General features: G+C 38.3%; 2 protein-coding genes across 4 annotated transcripts; one reads left to right on the forward strand and one right to left on the reverse strand.

The window, feature by feature from the left end:
• Window positions 1-189: 189 nt before the first annotated feature.
• Window positions 190-10,088, forward strand: LOC116208663 (SAC3 family protein B). The gene is made up of 17 exons (XM_031542203.1): window positions 190-620; window positions 1,146-1,241; window positions 1,831-2,034; window positions 2,180-2,269; window positions 2,398-2,490; window positions 3,197-3,439; window positions 3,600-3,953; window positions 4,033-4,289; window positions 4,635-4,735; window positions 4,822-5,037; window positions 5,450-5,677; window positions 5,757-5,848; window positions 5,953-6,046; window positions 6,474-6,566; window positions 6,654-7,531; window positions 7,620-7,734; window positions 8,157-10,088. Exons 1-17 carry the CDS (start codon window positions 433-435, stop codon window positions 9,939-9,941), a joined length of 5,127 nt encoding a protein of 1,708 aa, XP_031398063.1. The 5' UTR covers window positions 190-432; the 3' UTR covers window positions 9,942-10,088.
• A 153-nt stretch (window positions 10,089-10,241) lies between these two features.
• Window positions 10,242-13,238, reverse strand: LOC116208665 (probable protein phosphatase 2C 35). Of its 3 annotated transcripts, none has more exons than XR_004157109.1 (4): window positions 11,747-13,237; window positions 11,141-11,272; window positions 10,777-11,000; window positions 10,242-10,609 (listed from the first exon to the last, which is right to left on the reverse strand). XR_004157109.1 is itself a non-coding variant. In XM_031542204.1 (4 exons), the coding sequence occupies exons 1-4, from the start codon at window positions 12,653-12,655 to the stop codon at window positions 10,598-10,600; spliced, it is 1,281 nt and encodes a 426-aa protein (XP_031398064.1). In that variant the 5' UTR covers window positions 12,656-13,235; the 3' UTR covers window positions 10,244-10,597. The 3 variants fall into 3 exon arrangements, 2 of the variants coding, with proteins under 2 accessions (XP_031398064.1, XP_031398065.1); XM_031542204.1 differs by having other exon boundaries at window positions 10,244-10,609; window positions 10,777-11,004; window positions 11,747-13,235; XM_031542205.1 differs by lacking the exon at window positions 10,242-10,609 and having other exon boundaries at window positions 10,859-11,000; window positions 11,101-11,272; window positions 11,747-13,238.
• Window positions 13,239-23,238: the final 10,000 nt, after the last annotated feature.

Consider the following 23,238-nt stretch of genomic DNA (forward strand, 5'->3'; position numbering starts at 1 on the left):
AATGCCCGAGGAAGAGTCAATATTGAGCCCAGAGGGGCCCATCTTCACTAAAAGGCCTAATCCTACACACTTTGGGCCTATTCTTCGGCCCATCTAGCTTGCAGGGAAATTGGGCCTCAACTACGGCCCATAAAACCACAGAGTGCAGAAAGATGAAGACGCAGCCCAACATTCTTCTTCTACTGCTTCTTCCTCGCCTTCTTCTTCGTCGTGTCGTCGCCGGAGCTCAAAAACCGACTGGGAACAAATCCCCGGCAGACGGAACAGCCGGAGCCACGGTCAGTGACAAAAAAGGACAGGTCGATCGCGAAGCAGACGGAGTGAAAGGTCAACTCAGTAAGACCTTATTCCTCCTTCTCCGTCTTCTTCTCGCCAATCTTCATGCCGATGTTTGAGTAGAGGAGGAGCTCAGAGACGGAAGAACGAGAGGCGATGTCGTACGGCGGGTTTGGGATCCAATCGGGCCCTTCAGTTCCTCCAAGAAATGTCAATTTCGGCCAGTTCTCCCGCCCGCCTTCTTCCTCACCATCTCAGCCGCTCCAAACACCTCCGCAAGCTCCTCCATTCCCCCGTCCTGCTCCTCCCTTCCCTCGCCCTGTTCCCGTTCGATCTCCTCTCAGGTATCCTCTCCCTTCTCCGCTTGCTGCTATCGTGTACTACTGCTATACGCTTGCTTGCTGAGGTATCGTCCGCTTGCAATAGAGGACCTGTTCTTGATTTTTGTATCGTAGCTACTGTATTTGCAGTTGAACATATCTTCGTTGGTTTAGTAGTGACATGAGTAGTTCTGACTGGGAGGGAACTTCATGTCCTCTTGTTAGCTTTCGTGCCAATTAAAGCTGGTTTGGTTATGGAATTTTCTTCTACTCTGGTCATGGTATCGGTTCTAATGGTTTTCGTGTATGCGTGTACTTTAATGCGATGTCGTGTACTCTTGTATATGAAAAATGGAAGAACCACTTCTATCTCCTTTCTTCGACCCCTTATTGGTTTTGGGGACTTCTGAACTTGAAGATGAAAATTTGTCCAAGTCAGGGGTCACTGGTCATATCAAGTATTTCTTATGAGCCATGCAACTAAGAGTAAACGGATGGACTATATCTGTTTATCCGGTATGCACTCACATAATTTGACACTAATGGCAGACCTGAAGGTGTAGACAGAGGGCAGTCCCCACTTTTCTCTTCTGGAAGCAACTTTTCTGCTTCACGTGTTCCTTTGTCAGCTCCAGTTGCCCAGAGGTAATGATCTGTTAGAAATATAGAGTGCCATTATGTCCAGTTTCTCCTTGTATGTATTATTGGTACTCTTTCCTTCTGTTTAGCTAGGACTTCACACTGCTAAGTGCTCATCGTTTCATGCTAGGACTCGGGCAATATATCATAATCATGCCACAGTTAGAATCTTGATGAAATAGGCCCTTAAAAGAGGGCGTCAATGCCCAGTTTTTCTATAAGGCTATTCTGTACATCAAAACTATGCCTTTTGTGATCTCGTCATATTTAAATTATTCGACTGCCTTTACAGATTCGCTGAGTGATCTGGCTATTTTCCTTTAATAAGTCAGGACGGAAATCATGTTTAATTGTTCGATGGAGTTTAATGCCAAAACATGGAGAGGTTAATCGGGTGATGTGAGAGGTTGATGATGATGTCTTTTGAGAATTGAGTGAATAAGGAAAAAGGAATTAGAGCTAAATGTTTTCTTTCTTTTGATTGATGATATCATTCACAAATTTTCTTTTGTTCAGTCGTTTCTAAAATTTGTAAAACAGCTCCATTTTACTTTTTTAATCACATAGGTACATTGACAGATTTTTATGTTTCTAGGCCAAATGAATTCTTTCCAAAGGCGGTTGAGGGGCAAAAACCTTTTTATAAGGATAATATTCCGCAAGTTAATCAAAGGTCTTCTGCTATCACTTCATTGGTTGCTTCGCGTAATTCTGGTACTAGCATCAGTGCAAAGATTGCCAGATCCCCAGATCAAAGAAGCAATTTGCCTGTACAGACTATGCAAAGAGACACTACCAGGCAAGTTCCCTATAGACATTTTTCTTGAACCAACTTAAAAGCTATTTATGTGCAGGATATTGGTTCTATGTTTGGTTGTTAATATGCTTATTGCACCACTATTATGATTTGGTTCATGATCTAATGTTTTTGCCCATAAATTCAGCAATTTTGCTTCACACTCACGGCCTCCGTTATCTTATGAAGACATCTATGAATCTGAGGAACCCTATATATCTCCGATTGAAGCCCAACGGTAGGCTTTCGACTTTTTAAAATCTCTCTCTATCTGTAGTTGGTTAGGATTAATTTATCACTTGAGTCGAATTATTCTTCTCTTCTTACGCTTATTCGATGCTTGGCCAACAACCATTGACATAACAGTACCTCCGGCCCACGACCAGCTCGATCACCCCCTTTGGCTTTGAGGAACAACTATTCACCCCCTGAAATTCCTCATTATGGGGAAGCTCAACGGTAATAATTTTTTAAAATTTGTCAATAATTTTCTATAAGATTTGTTGTGTTTCACAAGTTTTACTTTCGTAGATGATGATAGTATGACTATAAGCTTGAAAATCCTCTTTATTTGGACTGAAATCTCACTTTTAATCCATGGTAAAGGTCTTAAAGGTAACATAAAAAATATTTGGGCTTATGTTATCAATTTTCTTCACTGGAAAATGGCAACAGATGAGCATCTATATTAAATCTAGTTCCTTCTATTTGGAGGCCATTTGTGACAGCCTTGAGTCTGCACATCTAACTTTGCATCTCAGATGCATATATGTCAAGTGTGGGTATCAAAACCAGATTGACAGGCTGTTTTGACAGTTTCAATGGGAAATCAGCCATGTCTTTGATTCGATTTGCATTGCAGACCCACATGCACAAGAATTGTTATAATCACATTGGATGGTTCACTATCAGATCTTTGTTGGAGTAGCCTGTTTTTTCATTAAATGGGTAAACTGGAAGATTTTATTTTTTTTGCGTTGTTATTGATTTTAATAGTTTTCCTATATGAACAATTTAAGTGGGATTGACTGAACAATACCTGTGAATTTGATTGGACCAACGAGTCTGGAAGTCCATGCCTCAACTGGTTCTGTTCAGGTTTGGTTCCGATGTCTATCTATAATATCAAGAGTACTCAGACAGTTGCTGTTCAATCCTTGTGAAGGGCCGCCACAATTTCCACCACTTGGAGCAGTCAAGCCAAGTCACCAGGCAACTATGCCTATTCCACAGCTCATAAAGACCCATCCCTGGCCCCAACTTATATCAGGCCTTATGATTCGCAAAGAAGTCCTGTAAATGAGCCCGTGGATGTTGGAGTACCCAGAAATATCAAGTCTCCTCCTTTACCAATGACCATTGACATATCAGCTCAGAACTCGCAGTTCGAAAAGTTTGAACCTAAGAGGTAATTGGTGGGATCTGGAAATATATCCTTCTATCTCTCTAAAGAAACTCTTCAGTTTAAAGGAAACTTTTATCAACTAGATTAATAATTGGTGGCTCTATCTTCTTGTATGCTGATAATTTTATTAACAAAATAATTGTGTTTGTCTGTCTGATTCCAGGACTACGCCACCTCCTTCATCATCAATTACCAAGCGAGAAATCCTCTTTAATCGCCCTCAACCTAGTAATCGGCAGACTTCTTCATCCCCGAATATGGTCCCTCAGGCTCCAGCGACTAAATCTGATGGCTTTCTTGTTCCTAAAAGAACAAGACCATTATCTCCACCTTCGGCTGATCAAGATTTTCAAAATCGCCTGAATGCTTCTTCATCTTTCTTGGACAGAACTGCTGAAGCTCCTGCAACTAAATCTAGCAGTTCTCCTATTTCCAAAAGAACCAGGTCGCCTTCTTTGCTGCCTTCCAACCAAGAGTCACAGCAGCAGTTCCATTCTTCTCATGATGAAATTGAACGGTGAAATCCTGAAACTTTGACACATTGTATAAATTTTTTATGCATAATATGCGTTTATACTTATGCCAATCAGTTACAGGGAGATGCAGGCGAAGGCTAAGCGACTGGCGCGCTTCAAAGTTGAGTTGATTGAATCTCCGCAGAGCGGCTCTGAGTTTATTGATTCGAAAGTCGCTTCTATGAGACGTGATACTTCCATGGTGGAGGGGGGCAATCTCTCTGGAAAAGCTTCTATGGAGTTGTCAGAGGATTACCCATCTAGTGACCCTGTACAGGATTATGACGGCTCGGAACCATCGGGTATCATTATTGGGTTATGCCGAGATATGTGTCCAGGTATGATAAATTATACCTCCATCTTTATTATCCTGTGCATTCCATGGTAGTTGTAATGAGTCGGATCAGACATTGAACTGGCCAAGCTTGGGGGTTTCATGTTTTCAGCTAAAGATGAGCAGTCCAACAAGATTTGCAAAAATAAATTGTAAGATATTAATTTTTTAATTAAAAATACCAGTTCAATAATTTCAAGGAAAGCGAGGCTTCAATGGGTTTATTCGCATTTCAAATTCAAAGTAGGAACCGGCCAGAGCTGAGGTTCTCTGTGTGGACTAGCAAGTCCATTATGGCTTCTTAAACTATGCTTTCAAAATTTAATGATAGTAATTTTCATGTTTGCAGAGTCGGAAAGGGCAGAACGTGAGCGGAAAGGAGATCTAGACCAGTATGAACGCGTGGATGGAGATAGAAATCAAACAGCTGAGTTTCTTGCTGTGAAGAAGGTAAGCTTACTTAATCTCTTATATACTGCTTTAAGTTCAGAAATGGGATCTGAGTATGACATGTTTCTCACCCGACTTTCCTGTAGTACAATAGGACAGCAGAGAGGGAGGCAAACTTGATAAGGCCCATGCCGGTCCTACAAAGGACAATGGAGTATTTGCTAAGTCTGCTGGATCAACCTTATGATGATCGGTTTCTTGGCATATATAACTTCCTCTGGGATAGGATGAGAGCTGTCCGAATGGACCTAAGGATGCAGCACATTTTTAACATTGAATCTGTGAAGATGCTTGAACAAATGGTTTGTATTCATTTACGTTTATTTTCCCCATACGTTGTTGAAATGCATGACCAGTATTTGTACAGATGCACTTTCAAGTTTCTTCCTAGGTCAATTTCATGTCGGTGGTGTTCAGATAACTGGATTCAGACATATTAATTGTTTGAATTATAGAATAACTAAATACATCCTTCAAGATAAGGATATTTTTGTAATATAGGGGGCCACAATCGTAGAAAGATCCTCTGATGCAAATAATTTTAATGAAAATTTACTTATAGAAAGAAATATTAAAAAATAGCTTGTTCGATGGCTTTATTTGCAGAAACTACCAGCCCAGGTTTCAATTCTTAGTTTGAGTGGTTCATTTGGTCCACTTTTTTGAAAACTATCCCGATGGCTAAACAACTGGTGCTGTGGTTGATTTTGTCAGATCAGACTTCACATAATCGCCATGCACGAACTGTGCGAGTATGAGAAGGGGGAGGGCTTCTCGGAGGGATTCGACGCGCACCTCAACATAGAGCAAATGAACAAAGCATCAGCTGAATTGTTCCAATTGTATGATGATCACAGGAGGAAAGGAATAGACGTGCCCACTGAGAAGGAGTTTAGAGGATATTACGCGCTCCTAAAACTGGACAGGCATCCTGGATATAAAGTGAGCTATTGCTTATCACCCTTTACTACTGTAAAGGATTCAAAAACATGTCTCCAAAATATTAAGCTATTGCCGTTAGGTTGAACCTGCAGAACTTTCACTTGATCTTGCGAAGATGACTCCAGAGATAAGGCAATCATCAGAGATCCGGTTTGCCCGTGCTGTAGCAAGGTTTTTGCTCTCCTTTAGCTTACTTTCAGTTACTGTAGCTTGACTTTGGCTTTGACATGATTACGTAACAGTATTTTTCCTTTTCTTTTCTTTGGTCTCGTCAGGGCATGTAGGACAGGGAACTTTATTAGTTTCTTCCGGCTTGCAAGAAAAGCAAGTTACCTTCAAGCTTGCCTGATGCATGCGCACTTTGCTAAGGTGTGAGTTTATCTAATGGAACTTTTAGGTTCTAAATTTTCAATTGCTTTTACGTGTCGTGATCTTTTCTTGGCGATCCTCTGTTGTAGTGTTATTGACGAGATATGCTTTTTCAGATCTTTACTTCTCATTAAACGATTTGTTAGCTTAAGCTGCTGGAAAGGTGTGACATCCATGTACAAGAAGCACCTTTAAACCCTGCTTCATCTATAAGCTCGGCTGTAGACATCTACTGTTTCTCCCAGTACACACAGTAATCAAGAAATTCAAGATTAAACTTCGGGCTCTAGCTTCTTCAAGATGAAGTACTAGGAATGCACACTATATTTCTTGCATATGTTTTAATGCTTCATTTTCCTTTGCCTTCTTTGCACATTGCCCAATTATGAGAAAGTAATGTCCTTACACATTTTGCTGTTTTGATCAGTTACGATCCCAAGCACTTGCTTCCCTGCACTCTGGTCTACAGAGCAACCAAGGTCTCCCTGTTTCTGTTGTCGCCAGTTGGCTTGCAATGGAGGTATTCTTTTTCTAACCCAATATTGATATAAATTTTTCTTTGATTCTGTAGAATTCCGCTGATTAGATGTTTCTGCAATTGAACTAGGAAGAAGACATAGAGAATGTTCTAGAGTACCATGGGTTTGTCATAAAGGAGTTTAAAGAGCAATACATGGTGAAAGAAGGTCCATTTCTCCACAGTGATAGGGATTATCCTACTAAGTGTTCCAACCTCGTTCACCTAAAGAAGTCTCCTAGGATAGTGGATGATGTTCTGTCTTACCGATCCATATCCTCACCTTCCAAGAAAGGGACAAAAGCTCAGTTGGATAGAAGCTTCAGTATACAGAAGAAGACTCACTTACCTGCAGAAAAGAGAAGTCAAATGGAAGAAGATGAAAAATCAGATGATTCCAAAGCTAGGCAATCACCGAAGCAGAACAATCAAGAGCATTTACCCTTCAAACTTCCTGCAGTAAGTCGAGAAAAGGAAAGCAGCCAGACAGTGGCCTCATCTGCAAATTTATCCTGGAACTTTCCTATGACTCCTCCCTCGCCCAAAGTTCCGCCAATTAATTTTGGGGAAACATTCAAGTTCGGTGATAATTCGAGAAATTCTTTGAATTTCCCAATGACTCCGAGCTCGCCTAAAGCACCTTCATTTAATATAGTGGATAACTTTAGTAATAATTCAAGGAGTTCTCTTGATACGAGTATTCCTTCTGCAATGGAAGTGACGCTGCCGCCAGTTGTTCCAGCAATGTTCCCACAAGACATGTCCCTTGGGGTTTCCAACGGTGCTTTTGAAAATTCCTTGGTTAGGAGTGAAGCCATAAGCGGCTTGGAAAATGAAGAACCTCTGAATGAATATCCTCAAGAGTTTGAAGATGACCTAGACATATGTCAAAAAAATGCAGCAGAAGAAGTTTTGGTTGAGGATGAAGACAAAGAAGTGGCTGAAGCAAAACTGAAGCTGATTCTGAGGTTCTTGTGCTCTTGTCATCTCTTTTTGAGATTGAGGCAATTCTCTCGTCCTCTTCATAACTTTCCTGCATCTTCATTCCATTTGCAGGTCGTGGAAGCGGCGGTCTTCCAAGAGGAGGGAGTTGCGCGAGCAGCGGCAATTAGTGGGAGCTGATGCATTGAATACGTTGACATTAGGGCCGCCTATCCAAAGGAAGAAAGATGTAAGTTTCAATTCCCTCATCATTATTAGCAGCAACTTATGTCATCAAGTCACAGTTCTTTGAATTCTTAGCCTATTGTTATGGTCCTCTTTGCTTGCTTCTGGGCATTGCAGAATATCATGTATAGTTTTGAGGAAATGGTCAGATCAAATTGGTTTTTGCCCACGGTTGATTTCTCTTTAATGTGGTTTCCGCCAAGCTTGTCCCCCGTTATATCGTTTGCTAAAAGGAAAAAGAAATCATTAGTGATTTTACTTGTCAAAAGAAAAGGGGGGGAAATTGAGTATTTTTTGGTGTTTTTAATGTGGTTACTGATGATATTGTTGTTTTTCACTGGAAAGGAGGCTTTATTCTGATGGCATCTGACTCTTTTCCTATCAATTCATTTTTACGAGCTTCTTATTGCTTGTTTCCTCATGCAGCATGGGGGCAGCTTTGGCATTTTTGATATTGACCGCATAACAAGGGCGAGATACGGAAAGCATGAGCAATCATGGTCAAGGCTGAACGTTGCCGATGTGGCAGCATGCACACTCACAGATAGAAACCCAGAAGCTAAATGCCTCTGCTGGAAAATCATTTTATGCTCCCCAATGGATGGTTCAGATAGTGAGATGCGCAATCAGACTTGCCAAGGCACCCACTTAACAGCATTGGATTGGCTGCTTGCAAAGTTGATGCCGGGCAAAGACGAGGAGGATGATGAACTAGTCCACTCTAATCCTGGTCTTTCAATATGGAGGAAATGGGTAGCGCCCCAATCTAGGTCTGACTTAACCTGCTGTCTGTCTGTAGTTAAGGACATAACTTACAGTGACAATCTGAATGAATCTGTCCTTGGAGCATGTGCTGTTCTTTTTCTTGTGTGTGCGGGGATCAGTTTGGAACATCAAAAGATCAGACTTCGGAACCTTTTGAACTCATTGCCCCCAGGTTCCCAATTGCCTCTTCTGATACTATCAGACTCATTCACCAAAGAGGCTCCTTCAGCTATTATTAGCAACTTAGGCCTCCATGAAGTTGACCCATCAAGGGTAGGCAGTTGCACAGTGGTCTTCCTAAATGAAGATGAACAGACGAACCACTTGGATGGGTTTTACAGTGACCGGCGGCTTAGGGAAGGGCTGCAATGGCTCGCAGGGAAATCGCCTCCTCAACCTGTTCTTCTCAGGGTGCAAATGCGCGGTCTCGTTCAAAGCCATCTGAGTTCGTCACTAGAAATTCTTGGGAGAACTGGTGCTGCAGTGGAAGTAAACCGGTATGTATCTGCCTTCAATGAAGCTGTGGATCAATCATTCAGTAAAGTTATAAGTGCTGCAAATTTGAACGCTTCGGGTTGGCCTTGCCCCGAGATTGTTCTGCTGAATGAGTTTTGTGATGAGCGGAGATTTGCTGAGCAGTATTTACCCACCATAAAGTGGAGCTCAGACTCGAAGATCAATCCTCTTTTGTCTGCCCTTAGAGACTGTAAGCTTCCCAACTTCGACGATGACATTTCGTGGTTGAATAGAGGTTGTTATATAGGCGGGGACATTGAGATGCGGAGATTGCTACTTGAAGACTTCTTGATTAGATACCTCACAGAGTCGACGAATATAATGGGAAACCCACTTGCAAGAAGCGAGGCTTCTTTAATGGTGCAAAGGAATGTCCGACTTGAGCTCAGAGACTCTGCCTACTTTATCATTCCCATGTGGGAGCCAATATTCCGGAGGATATTCAATTGGCGGTTGATGAGTTTGTCGCGAGAGGACCTCTCCACATGTTATATCCTCGAGCAAGATGCTGTACCGCTTCAAACTTCGCATGTTTCTGAACCGATAAATGAAGAAGGCATGCTTCTGGATCATAGTTTCGAATATCCATCTCTAGACGAAATGCTTCAAGTTGGTCGCTCTCTTAGTCCTTTGGTGGAACCTGATGCACAGCCCAAGATTTCGGAACCTATCAACGGGTCCATGTCTAATGGTGGAGTCCACCACAGGGAAGATCATACTGAGAGAGATGGAGATCAACTGAACAGAGAAATGGCTTCAAGAGGTGATACTGCTGATTATACGATTAGTAATGCATCGAGAAGTAGAGGTAGCATCGGGTTTGATTCGACTGAGGTGAGCGAGCAAACAGAAAATTTGAGCAGGTTACTGCAGCAATGTAACATAGTGCAGAATGTGATAGATGAGAAGTTGTCTCTTTATTTCTGTTAGTAGAGCTGATTTGATTGCTGTGGTGGAAGAATTTTTCTCTGTTTTTTTTTCCACAGTACATATAATGATACTTCCACCTTATGCGGCTCGAGTTATATATGTGCATACTCGCACGCAGTCTTTGTGCAGTGCGATCTCCTTGTTTGATGAGTTGTGGAGATTTTTTTTAGCAACCTAATGACATTCCTTTTTTTGTGCTCAAGCATCTGACTTCCTGTTTAACGTTGCCATTATGTTTTTGTGTTCATCTATTTTTCTGTTACATCTTGAGTCGATATATAGGGGTAAAAGATATCAAGATAGAAAACATAATCGATGCCATTGAATTTTCTGGATAACATCACTAAAGGGCGAATCGACATTCTTTTACCAGTACTGACCGAATTCAGCATAAATGAATACACATTGATCTATTAGTGGAATGACACAATCTCACAAAGCCCCTCCCCCATCCCGAAACTAACCAAATGGGAGTTCCTACTCTCCTCTCCTGATCTACTCCTGCCCTTTACAGTTACAGAAATTGCAAGGCCATAGAAGAGCAATGAGTCCTCCGACTCGTAGTGTTGGCAAAGAATGTAGTCATCGGAGGATGAAATAGCAGCCTTACCAAAAGTAACCAATCGGAATTCTCTCGGACCCCAATCGAACGGCTCTTAGCCCCCATCCTGTGACCAACCAAATATTCATATTCAAGATAAGAAAGATATGTGCACGCATATTCGAAAGACAACCTATCTTTCACAATTTTTGCTCTACAAGAATTAAATTCATGTGTACATGTTTCCCAGAGAAAGGGCTGCAGTGCAAAATCAGAGCCTCTCCATATACTTACCATCTGCAAAGTCTGATGATGTGTAGGTGATGGGACCACAATTGCCGGGCTTCTGTTCATGGAGATGCTGCACTGGCAAGAATGTAAATCCGATCCATCACTGCTCCGAATGGATCTAAATATCTCGGATCCAGACGTAACAGAGGAACCTTTGCTGCCCTTTGCTGCCCTCAGGATTGTTGGCTTCACAGAAACTCTGCTCATTCCATCTATCGAGTCAGCACCTGCCTAAGAGTAATTGCTCCAGAAAGTTAAGACGGATATGAGTTTCAACAGGCAAAGTGCGAGAATTAGAAGTCAAAATTGACCACCATTTTCACGTACAACGAATACATAAGAGAATACTAGATCAAACTGCAATTACATGAGACAAGTCCTTGATATGTGCAATGATGATAGTAATGTCATCTGTCCGATTCTCGTTCTCCAACCATAATTTATAAGATTCTCCAGCAATAGCAGCACATGCATCCCGAGGATCTGAGTAGCTTGCAACCTGTAGAGAGAAATGACACACGTACTGTTCAGAACAAAGCAGTGAAAAAAAAAAAAGAACATAAGTAATAAGATTACATCAGACCGCTTTGAACTTGCCCGACTGGAAATGCTTAAAGAACAGGAGGCAACTGCCAATTCATCCAGAAAACACAGTAAATTGTTTAATTAACCAAAATAACTCTACAAACCAACAAAATAAAACATAAGAGACTCATCAGAAGAAACATAAATGAAATCATGCATCTAAGAGCAAATGTGGAAGCATGCTAAGAAAAAATAAGCTAAGAAGACTGTCGTAGCTTATCCTGATAAAAATTCTAAAAATTATCTGCTAATGCAATAACCAATTAAGACTATGCATCAAATAACACAAAGAATTCGACTTTTGCACCAGTTATAAGGCAGATTGTATAACAACTGAATCCTGAAACAAACAGCCAAATCATTTCTTAATATGGACTAAAGAAATTACCATGTTGACAACAGCTTGGCTCGAAAGGAACTCAAAGACCCCATCACTCGCAACGACAAAGAACAAGTGATCTGATCTTAGTTGAAACACAGATACTTCTGGATCAGCAACCACACCAATCTTCTCAGCTATGCTGTCCCCTATACTCCTTGTGAATGCCGTCCCCGGATACATGCCATTCTGAACCCATAGCCTTGGAGGATCATTGCCCTGACTCTCCTCATCCCCCCACGACTGTATATCCGGGTCTTTGAGGCCCTCCACCTGATCCACACTCAGAACCCTAGCTCCACAAGCCTTCACCCTTTCGTATTCGTCCCTCCTAAAGGGCGTCTGATCGCAGGAGAGGTCCTCTGCTAGGACCTTATCCCCAGCCTGCACTGCAATAACTGCTCGAGAATCGCCTACATTTGCAACAAAAATCTTATCCTCGACAACGAGGACCGTGATTGCAGTGGTCCCGCTCATCGAGTCGTCTATTCCGCTCTCATGAAGCTCCTGATTGGTTCTCAGGAAGGCAGAGTTGTAGGCTTTAACAGGGTCATCCAACAAGGAGGGCTCCTCCAATAAGGCTTCGACTAGCCTATCCCGGACGAAGTTCGCACATTGCGTCCCGAATTGGCCGTGCCCATCAAACACACCGAAGAAATGGACGTTGGCGTTACCTCGGAGCTGCGTCTTGATGCAGAAGCTGTCCTGGTTTTCTTTATCGGGCGAGTCGGGGTAGTAGCCCCGCTGGGTCAGAACAGAGTACTCCAACCGGAAGTTGTGGGAGGGGACAGGGACGCATTCGATCGATCTCTCCGTGAGTACGTGCTTGCCGAAGGGACCCACTTCGTGGAATTCCCCGGAACCCTCGTTGGAGGACTTCGGGTACCGGCCACAGCACTTTCCGTGGGCGCACCCCATGCCAGGGGGCAGCCGAATATCCGGCGACTTTATCCGCGGACCACCCGTTCGACTAAATGCCCAACCGAAACAAAGCAGGCAATCTCAGAGCAAAATGGCGAAAATGAACGAGCCCGGAGATCAAATGCGAGGTTCCATTTGAGGGAGAGGGATGAAGGGGTGGGGGTGAGATCGGAAGAAAACCCCCCGAAAAAGAAAGGAATTTCTACAGACGATGGGATGCGGAACCCTAGAGAAGGAAAAAGGGCGGAAAAAGATAGAAGATTCTGGTTTGGTCTCAGACGGTACAATAATTGTGGGGGTGGGGGTGGGGGTGAGGGGTTTCTTTATTTGTGGAAAACGTGCCGTCGGGGTTTTCCGAGAAAACTGTCGACGGTTCCCTCCGTCAAAAAGGATCGCCGCTGCAGAACACGAAGGAAGGGAAGAAGAAGAAGGAACAGAGGAAGCAAGAAATATCTTCCCTAAAGGACGAGAAGAAGAAGCCCAATCATGAACCCTAGAAAATGGAAGCTCTTCAGTTATGGCGACAGGCGCGTCAATGTGCTGTGAGAAGCGCGGAGGCGAGGAGAGAGAGAGAGAGAGAGAGAGAGTCATGGGATTTTCGTTTTATTTCATTTTATTAGCTAATTATTTCATTTCGACGCGACCACGATATCCTCAGTTTATTGACCGATACTAATTTAGTTTAGATATTAATTTGTCTATGAGCTCGAATAAGTTTCGAATTTATAATCTATTAGGATCGTTATAAGCTAGTTAAAAGCTAAATTTACCTTTGAATTATATTTTCGTGATTATTTTATAAATTTGTTTGGTAAGAGTTGCATGTGTGAAGTGGTCTGCCCAAGGGGGAGTCCCATGTCCCGAGAGCACACGCGGGACGTTGCAGTGAAGATAAAGACAAAATGATCTCTCAGCGGTTAAAATTTTTCATCGAGACCGTAAAAGATTTATCGAATCAGTCACGATCATTGTTGATTGTTATAAAAAATTCGGAACGCGTTCTAACTTCTAACCAAATGTCCTTTTCTGATTGGATGTTGCAGGTAACATTTGCGCGCGTTGCGATCGTCTAATATTTTGTTGACTCAATGTGACATTCATTCATTTAGTATCAAGAATATATGCTTAAAACTTTTCTACCAAAGATAGAACTTATCAACCTCAAATTTGTCGGTCCAATTATAATTTTATTTGTCGCTAAACAATCTCGTTTGATTTTACAATCTTATTTTAAAATTTTAATTCTAACTTTAACTATACTCATTATACAACAAAAATCAACCCTTCCAATTCAAAAAGGTGAACCCCGTATATAAATTCACATATAATTCTATTATACTCAATTCAATTTTTAATACTAAACTATTTATTACTTTTTCATACTTTTTCTCATAATTCAACAATACAATCATTATAATCCAATTAAAATCAAAACTCAACTCTACTTAACTCTAAAACCAAACACACCATATCTCCACTGAAAAATTCAGGCCGGAAGAATTTTACCTTTTAATGAGTCGATTCGATTCGACTGAATTAGTCGGAGTCCATTGTATTTTCGGATATCAGGGTTCACACTGAAAAATCTGTCCACCAAAAGATTATATATTATATGCTTAAAAATTATAAGATCATAAAATGGCATACATGACCAGTTTAGAGATTTCAAACGTAGACTTTTTTGATTATATTTTTTCATGGGCCATGAGAAATGACTCGTGACGCCATCCTATATATTGTACGGGGAATTTGATTTTCCTCCGAAAAAATTCGGAGGAAGATCCTCCGACTATCTCTCACAATAAAAGTGCCCTTGACTTTTCTGAAAATTACAAAAGTTGCCCCTGTGTGTTGTTCGGCAGTGCCGAATCGGACAAAATAGCAGACCGTACGCATGTTCTTGTCATCAGCCGATGGCATGGAGTGGACGAGTCACTATAAAAAGTCTCCAAAGAGCTAAGCTTTATTCATCCTTTATACGCGTGCATATAGTATTTGGGATCATCTTCAACTTAATTACATTCCATTCCATAAATCGTAAAATGTTTCATTCTAGTCGTATTTAGGTAATATAAGTCCTTCGAAATTATCGTAACCTACAACGTTCAAATACTAATTTGAATTAGACTTTTATATTCAGATTAAACCTTTTTTCGCTTTCTTTTCCCTTCGCTAATATATTACGATAAATTTTTTTTTTCTTTTCTGAGATCACATATATATTCAATCTATTATCTGCATTCAAAACTTTATCATCATCCTCAATCATGGCTTGGCAGAATTGCCCTCGAGTAATAATTAAGCTCCTCTCAAAACATTAAGCAGTTTAAATCACGGGTTTGGAATAACCCAATCATCAATCATTGGGCATATATAAAACAATTTCAGCACCCTTACGAGTCAGTTGATAGCTCAACCACTGATCTCGAACTTGAAGGGAGGCCGCATTACCACTTGCCGCCGTTACTCTCTATCATCATTGTGTAATCCTTTTTTTATTTTTTTCCCGGAGAAAAAAATTATGAAAGATATTATTTTTGCAATTTTGAAAAATGAAGCAATAAATGTTATTTATTCTTCCGACAAGTACCATTTTTCGGAATTCAAATTTGTATTATTCTCCTTATGGGGTTGGAGTTGCTTATCACTAGATCAACATTTTGTTGGTAAATCAAAATTGAAGCCAAAACTTTTCTTTTCTTTTCTTTTTATTTGAGGGTTAGGACAAGAGTTTTTTTTTTCCCATTTTTTGTAATTCTCAATTGAATGAGCTTAGCATGTTTTAACGTTTTGTTGTTTTGGCGGAAAAACGAGGCCGATGGCTTATTAGCTTATTCAATGCTTTGCCTTGCCTGTTTGCGGTTATAATAAAGAGATCCATAAGCTAGTATTTTTAGCTTCCAGAGTCTAGAAGACCGTGAAAAGTCGAAATATCAAACAATTAAGTGAAAGATCGTAATAGATTATATATGAGAAATTTTATAATACACGCAAAAAGATGGTATCACACAATCAAGTAATTTATTAAAAACTTATATAAAATAAATTTGTTATGCAAAAGTTATCAAACAAAATTATATTTATAATTTTATTCAAAATGTATGTAACTTAATTTTATGATGAATTAGAGTGATTTACTTTACATGTGGGAAACAACCATATTTCCCTTCCCATTATATGCGGCAATAATGCGCTTTCCATGCCTATATATTTTTCCTTTTCTTGACCTATAAATATTTGTAAGCAAAAAAAGCATTTGTAATGAAAAAAGGAACGGCTCAAGATCATTATCAAAACATATATTTTTATATTTTTTTGGGTAGGATTAAGTTTTTTAGGTGGAAAAAAAATTGTGGGATATATTGCTTTTGCGATTTTAGAGATCAAGTATTAAATGTTATTCTTTTTCTTCATAACAAGTGTGCCTTCGGAGCTCGAGTTTGTGTCTCCTTATGAAGATTAAAACTGCTTACCACTCAATCAACATTTATATATATATATATATATAAAGTTGAGTACAAATTAATTAATAGGGTTAAAATCATAAATTAAGTATATATTATAGTCAAATTATGAAATGTTTATATTAACATAAATTTTGACAGTTAATTCATATAAAAATAACTACATATATTTCGATATGTAATTCTACACAATAATTCTCCTTAAAAGTATCTACTCAATTAATTTAAGTATATTTTACATGTATAATATTCGGTGCAAAAAATAAATTCTTTTTAACAAAAAATTACTACTAAATTCATATAAATATAATTAAACATTTCAGTATATATACAATTTACTATAAATAAAAAATTTTACAGGATAAATATAATTATATATATCTACCTGATTAATTAGTATAAGTATATTTTACATAGATAATAATTTTCAATATGATAAATAAATACTTTCAATATGATAAATAATTTTCAAACTATCTAAAGTAATACGTGTATTATATGCAAATTGACGAGAAGTTTAGAGGAAATTCAATTTTTTTTTCCATGAACCTACAATTTATGTACACCAATATATCTCTAGAAACATATTTATTTTAACTTTCAATTATATTGACTAATTTGAATATATTTGTAAAATTCATAATTATTATTAAAATATAATATCTTTGAATCACTAATATCAATTAGAATTATTTTGCATATCCATTAAAATTAAACTATAGAAATTTAAATAAATAATCTTTAATCTGTGCAAATTAAAGCACGAACAAAGAAACTAATATATATATATGATAATGTGGATTTTTTTTTTCAGTTACGAAAGAGGCACAAGACCTAGTATAATAAAAGAAAAATCTTAAACTACCAATAAATGAATACAGATAGTCCCATTAGATATTGAATCTGCGATCTCTAAATCAACAGGCGAAACGTACGTCATTGCTTTATATTTTCTTTTGATAAATGTGGATATATTAATAATGATGCTAGCATTAAGTCCAGCTAGTTTAGGACAATCCTTATTGACGTGATGGCACAAGATTCTATTCATAAAAAAGATGGCACAAGATTATTCCACACCCACAGTTCTCAACCTCCCTCATTTATATATCTATATAAAAAATGACGCATATATCAATCCCACGTATAGGACGGTGGAGGATTCTTCTCACGTGATATTTCTTATAACCATCAATGACAATTTGACAAGTGATAACGTGCCATGATGCCATCTCACTAATCGAAACGGACGCCGTGAAAGGTGTAAAGATCATATCTTCAGTACAGACATTTATAAAATAAAATAAAATAAATGAAAGTACTCACTATAAGAAGTTTTCGCTGATGTAATGTAGGAGAACCGATGGAATTAAAATAAAATAAGTAATGTTTCAGGTTCGAGTCCTTTTGAATGTAGAAAATTCATACCGAGAGAGTTTTACCCCGTAGTAGGCCAATTCGGCTCAACTGGATTAATCGAGACCCAATTGAGCTTCCGAATATCAAGATTCACAAAAAAAAATACTTATAAATGAAATGATAAATAATATTTTTATGTATCATAAATAGGAAATAATAAAAAATTAAAAATTCTCTTTAGGATTTCATATTTCAAAATCTTTGTGTATCAATAATCGCATCAAAGCATACGCTCTCTCAAAAGAAGTAATTAAGTAATTATTCATTTATAAATTTTTCTTAAATTCCCAACATTTTCTTTACATAAAATTGGAGAAAGAAAACCACCTATGCACAGTGACAGTCAACGCAAAAAAGAAACTAATGAATATTATTCAAAGAGAAGAACTGGGGCCAGACTATATTTTACATCACACTTATTTAGAGAATTTCATAAGAAAGTTAATCAAATTAAAGAACTATTTATAAATTTTAACACATTTGATTTTTCAAAAATTGTGTGTGTTCGATTGACCCCACGAGGTTCAATGTAGATCCGCTCCTTGCATGCACCTCCAGTTTATCCTGTAAGAGCTCATGCTAATATAATATTCCATTTCAGTATCATTTTTAAAATAATTTCCGTTGGTTTGTAGTGTCTCAATTCAAGATATTAATAGAATTCTTATTTTCGTAAAAAATTATTAAAGCAAGAAAATCATTCGGTCTAATAAATTTAGCCCGTGCATATCCGCAAACTTGTCGTCTAGTTTACTTCAATAACCCACAGTTTTCAAAACCAACCAAACAACTCAATCTCCCTCGTTTACTTTTCCTTCCAATATAAGGATTTTTTGCTCTTTTTTATTTCGCAGTTAAAATCACAAAAAATTTAATTTTAATTTTAACTCAACACACTACACAATAAAAATACATATTTTTCAAGTAAAAAATTTAAACTTTAACTTTGACTCAATACACTACACAACCATTTGTCATTTTCCACAATCAAAATCAAAATTATTTTAACTTTGAAACCAAATGTATCATTATTCCCTCAAATTAAACTACATCCTAATTCCTCTCCAAATGGATCCAAATAGGTTATCTGTATCGAGTCTAACTGATTCATGGAAGTTACTTTTCAAGGCCTCCCCATACAATCGTGATCAGTGTACCCGCGTCTGTGAGGCAATTGACCTCTAGGCAGTCCCATTATATCCGTGATATATATATATAGCTTTCGTCAACTCTTTTTTTTTTTGGTATTTTTTAAAACCTAAAAAGGAGGCAGATTAGGTTGATTCTTGGAGCTTTTAGGTTTCTGTATTGTCATCTGCTTTGGAAGTTTCTCCTTATCCTGAGAACATCAAGATGGAGACAACCCCCTCACAGCACAACATCCATACTTGAAAAGGACTTGCAATTTTGAGAGGGAGATTAACCAAAAAGAAAAACAAAAAAAAACAAAAAACAAAAAACAGAGAGAGGACAAGAGGAAAACAAAGGCCTTCCATGTGGCAAAAAAACCGTTCTTCTTATCGGTAAAATTCAGTGTAGTCACACAAGTCACTGACTTGAAATAAGAGATTTCAACTTTGATCCTTACTAATGGAACTCTTGTGTCCGTTTATTCCTTTTCCATGGTATCCCTTGTTAAAAAGAAAAAAAAATTATCTTACAAATAAATGTGTTATGTAGAAAAGCATTAAGGATTGGAGAACATATATTACCAGAAAAAAAAAATGGTTTTGGGCCACACATAGAACATAATGGTTATTTGTCTCGAAATAATATATAAATTCTTGTATGATTGTGAAAAAATTCCGCGTTCTCAACAAATTAAAAAATTTGTGTAAAATGTTCTAATTATTTTTAAAAACTGTAATTATAAATTTCGAATATAAATGAGAATCATTTATTATATAGGTGGTTACCTTTGATCACCTCAATTTTTGTGGAGATCACTGTCAACATCTACTGCCTTCATATTTGTCTTCCACAAATTCGAGTAGCCACGAATTAGTATATGATTGGTCTCTGTCGCATACAGTATGATATACATACAATACAAAAATTTAAAATATTCCGTAGTTTCTGTAATATAGTAGAATTTAAGATAACATCGTATTTATTTGGGTGTGTGGTGGGGGGGACCAAAGGAAGGTCTCGTATATGACCTAGCAATTTAGAACCCCACCCTAAGTACCCATCCCAGCGATTCTTCATGCAAAAGCCCAATCGATGCGTTTCCATCAATTGCCATGCAAAGGTCAATTTCATTGCCAAGGAAAAGATTGACAACATATATCGATCATTTAATGAACACAGGCACATATGGACAACCATATTCTTGGTCTAGAATGGACTCTCAGCGTTACGTACGATTCTAAAATACAGTATCAATTTTGTCTTTTTAAATGGACGATATAGTAAACGAAATAGTTGTGTCAGTATCATGTAAAGTTGATCAATTATTTCTGTCGACTCATGATATATACTAGGATTAATCATTCAAGCCATGTAAAGTTGATCAAGTATGTCTGTTGACCCATGATATATATCTAGGATTAATCACTTAAGTGATCAATGGGCTGCTCCCGACCGCAAAGCTCATTTCTCGAGTCAATAATTCTTAGGCAGATCATTTTTCTTTATGGGTTCGACAATAGGACGACACCGAATGCTTACACGACTGCCATAGAAAGAATTTCTAATTTCAACCTATGCGGATTTGATTTAGGGGTTCATCAGACGTTCTTTTTAAAAATAAAGTCTCACATTCAAGTATCGTAAATAGAAAAAAATTACGATTTGAAGAGGTTTTTCTCTTAATGGACCGACTCAGCTCGAATCTAGATTAATTGAGATTCATTGAGCTTCCATATACTGAGGGTGCACACCGACGAAAAAGAAAGGAAAAAAAGATTTTCTAGTTTCACGTCAGCTGCTGGTTTCAAAATATTTCTATTGGACAAGCACCACGAAACAAATTAGTAACACAAGAGGACATAACAGATGCTAGTTGATCAACGTGGGATTTGTTTATTTACGGAATCAACCACTTTGGATTTATTTATCGAAAATGTATAGTTAGCATGTGTCACTACAGTTTGATTTGCATCTAATATTCCTCCAAGTGTTTCTGAATATTTTGTTATCTCAATCTAATTTTTTTTCCCAGATCTATCTGATTTATGAATCATCCAGCAAGCAGGAAGACTAGATGTCAATCAGCATGAGTAATTTGTTACATAAAAAATATAAGATTGACTAATTCCAAGCAACCATAAGAAATATATATATATATATATATATATAAATGAATATTTAATTGGTATAAATATCTAATGTCTTACTGAGGATGTACAATTTGAAAAAATCACGAGCATTGGCTTAGATGTACCTTGACAAGATTGTGTAATTATAAATTAAAGAAACAATCAGATTCTTTCAGGTGCATGCACACAATTTGCTGATTGACAGTTAGTACAGGGCAGTCGGGATTATATGCATGTGTTGAAACATAATTGCTCACTGATTAGAAAGAGCACAAGATTAATCTTCTTGAATATAAACCATTATTATTTTATTAGCAAATTTGATATTATCACATAAAAAACAATTAAAACTTATGTTGTAATAAGATGCCCAAACGATATTAGAATAACGAGAAATAAAAATAAATAAATGGTACCAAATATATGTGGTAAAATCACAAAGGTGAAGAGCACATTTACGGACAGAGCATGAGTATCCATTAGATTGAAAACATGAGATCACAACAGAGATCACGCTCGTCTTTTTTAACCCCCCTTAAAAGATTCAACCCGAGAAAAGGCCTCACAATTTCCTTAACTCTTACAACTCTCTTACTCTATGAACCCTAAAGACACCAAGAGAATAACTCTAGAAGGACTACAAGTGATTTTCACACAACGTATATTGATACATGACTCTTACTCCTTATTTATAGACAAAACTCACATTCATAGTATCAAATATATATTCTAAATATTCCCAAGGAATATATGCTAAAATATTTATCTCTAAGGATATGCATAAGACCACCGATTTCTCCTTTGAATGTATTTTGAGTTGCAATGAAAATCGCACTAAAGTGGAAATTGAATCGTGCACAAGAAAATTTCACTCGGCCTCAAGTGCGACAACGCTGTTTTTTGTGTTGCAACACAAACAACTTATTCAACTTTGTACAATGTGTGCGGCATCATAACCTGTTCTGTGCTGCAGCACAAATTGCTGAACGCTTCTCCTTGTCTCCGGTCGATCTTTCATCCTTACTTCGGGTCTTTGGGTCTTCGAGTCTTTTGGACTTAACGCAAGACATCTCCAACAAAAATCCACCTTGGGTCGCATCGAGCCAAACCACGATCTATCTTTTCATAGTTGACTGCTCTACTACAGCCCTCACAGGCTCAACCCTTATTGACACCACCTTAATTTTTATGCGTGCCGCTCAAGTCCAAGCCACCCTTGGACTTTTCGGAGGTGTCAGGCTTCGTTAGAATTGCTATAGAACTTTCATCGACCATAAGAAAAGTCGAATTTGACGTGACTTCAACATTCTCCATAACCATTAGTTCTCCAAGCGCATATTTTTTCAACGGCCTTGACTACTTCCTCTGCTTGTCTCTTGTTCACTATCTACTCCATAAAGAATGTTGTCTCCAGTATCAAGAGTCTCTGTGACTTCCAACACTAACTCCACCTTTTTCACAAGCTTCTCCACTTGTCACGGGCTCCAACTCTTACACAGTTCCACCAAAATAGCTTTATCAAAAGCAATTATTCGATTGACAAGGAATTTCAAGGGCATATTGATCAAGTGCATTGGCCTGCACTCCTTCACCCTGTCAACGCCAAGATTACCCAAGTACTTTTCTTCGAGAGTCCACTTGATTGCTGACGTAGAATAGGTTTTATTTTGCGAGACATATAATCCTTCTAGTAATACCCCTTTCATCACTATGAGAGCATTTTTGAGACTTTCATGATTTCGTCTTGTGCCCTGTACTTGTAACCAAGAGCATTAAGACTCCCTAATGAGATTAAAATTTTCCTTATACCAGGGACATGCCTAACATCTGATACTGTTACCTCACTACCATCACACATCTCGATTCTAATTCTACCAGTCCCAACAACATCAACCATAAGAATTCTACCACCATCTGTTGTCTGATAAGAGGTAAACAATTCTTTATCATGACAAATATGGTAAGAGTTTCCCGAATCGAAAACTGATGTAGTGAGAGTATTTGTCCCCTCATCTGTCGTAACTGTGAAAGTATCACTTTCTCCATCGGTATGCTCTGTCGCCTCTATATTCGCTATTGTTAGACTTTTCGCGCCTTGGACAATCTACTATGCCCCTTGTGATAGGTCCCTCACCGTCGCTCCTGTGGTAACTAGTTACCTTCTTCCAATGAGACCTCTTGAGAGTCTTAATGGCATTTCGGCTTCCGATGTATGTTGTCTCGATCCGGTCACAATAGCCGCTTCATAAGGACTAGATTCACTTCCCACAGCAACTATCGTTCAAGTCCTCTTGTTGAGTTCGTCTCAATCCATCAAGCTTTTCAATGGCTAGAGGTATTCCTAATCTCACTTCCGCATTTAGTACGTGCTCTATGATGTGAAAAATTATTCGATTTGTACTCACATTTGGTATCAGAGCCACTTAGCCTCCGCCTT

The sequence above is a fragment of the Punica granatum genome, chromosome 5 (genome assembly GCF_007655135.1).
Source record: "Punica granatum isolate Tunisia-2019 chromosome 5, ASM765513v2, whole genome shotgun sequence".
NCBI classification, from domain to species: domain Eukaryota; kingdom Viridiplantae; phylum Streptophyta; class Magnoliopsida; order Myrtales; family Lythraceae; genus Punica; species Punica granatum.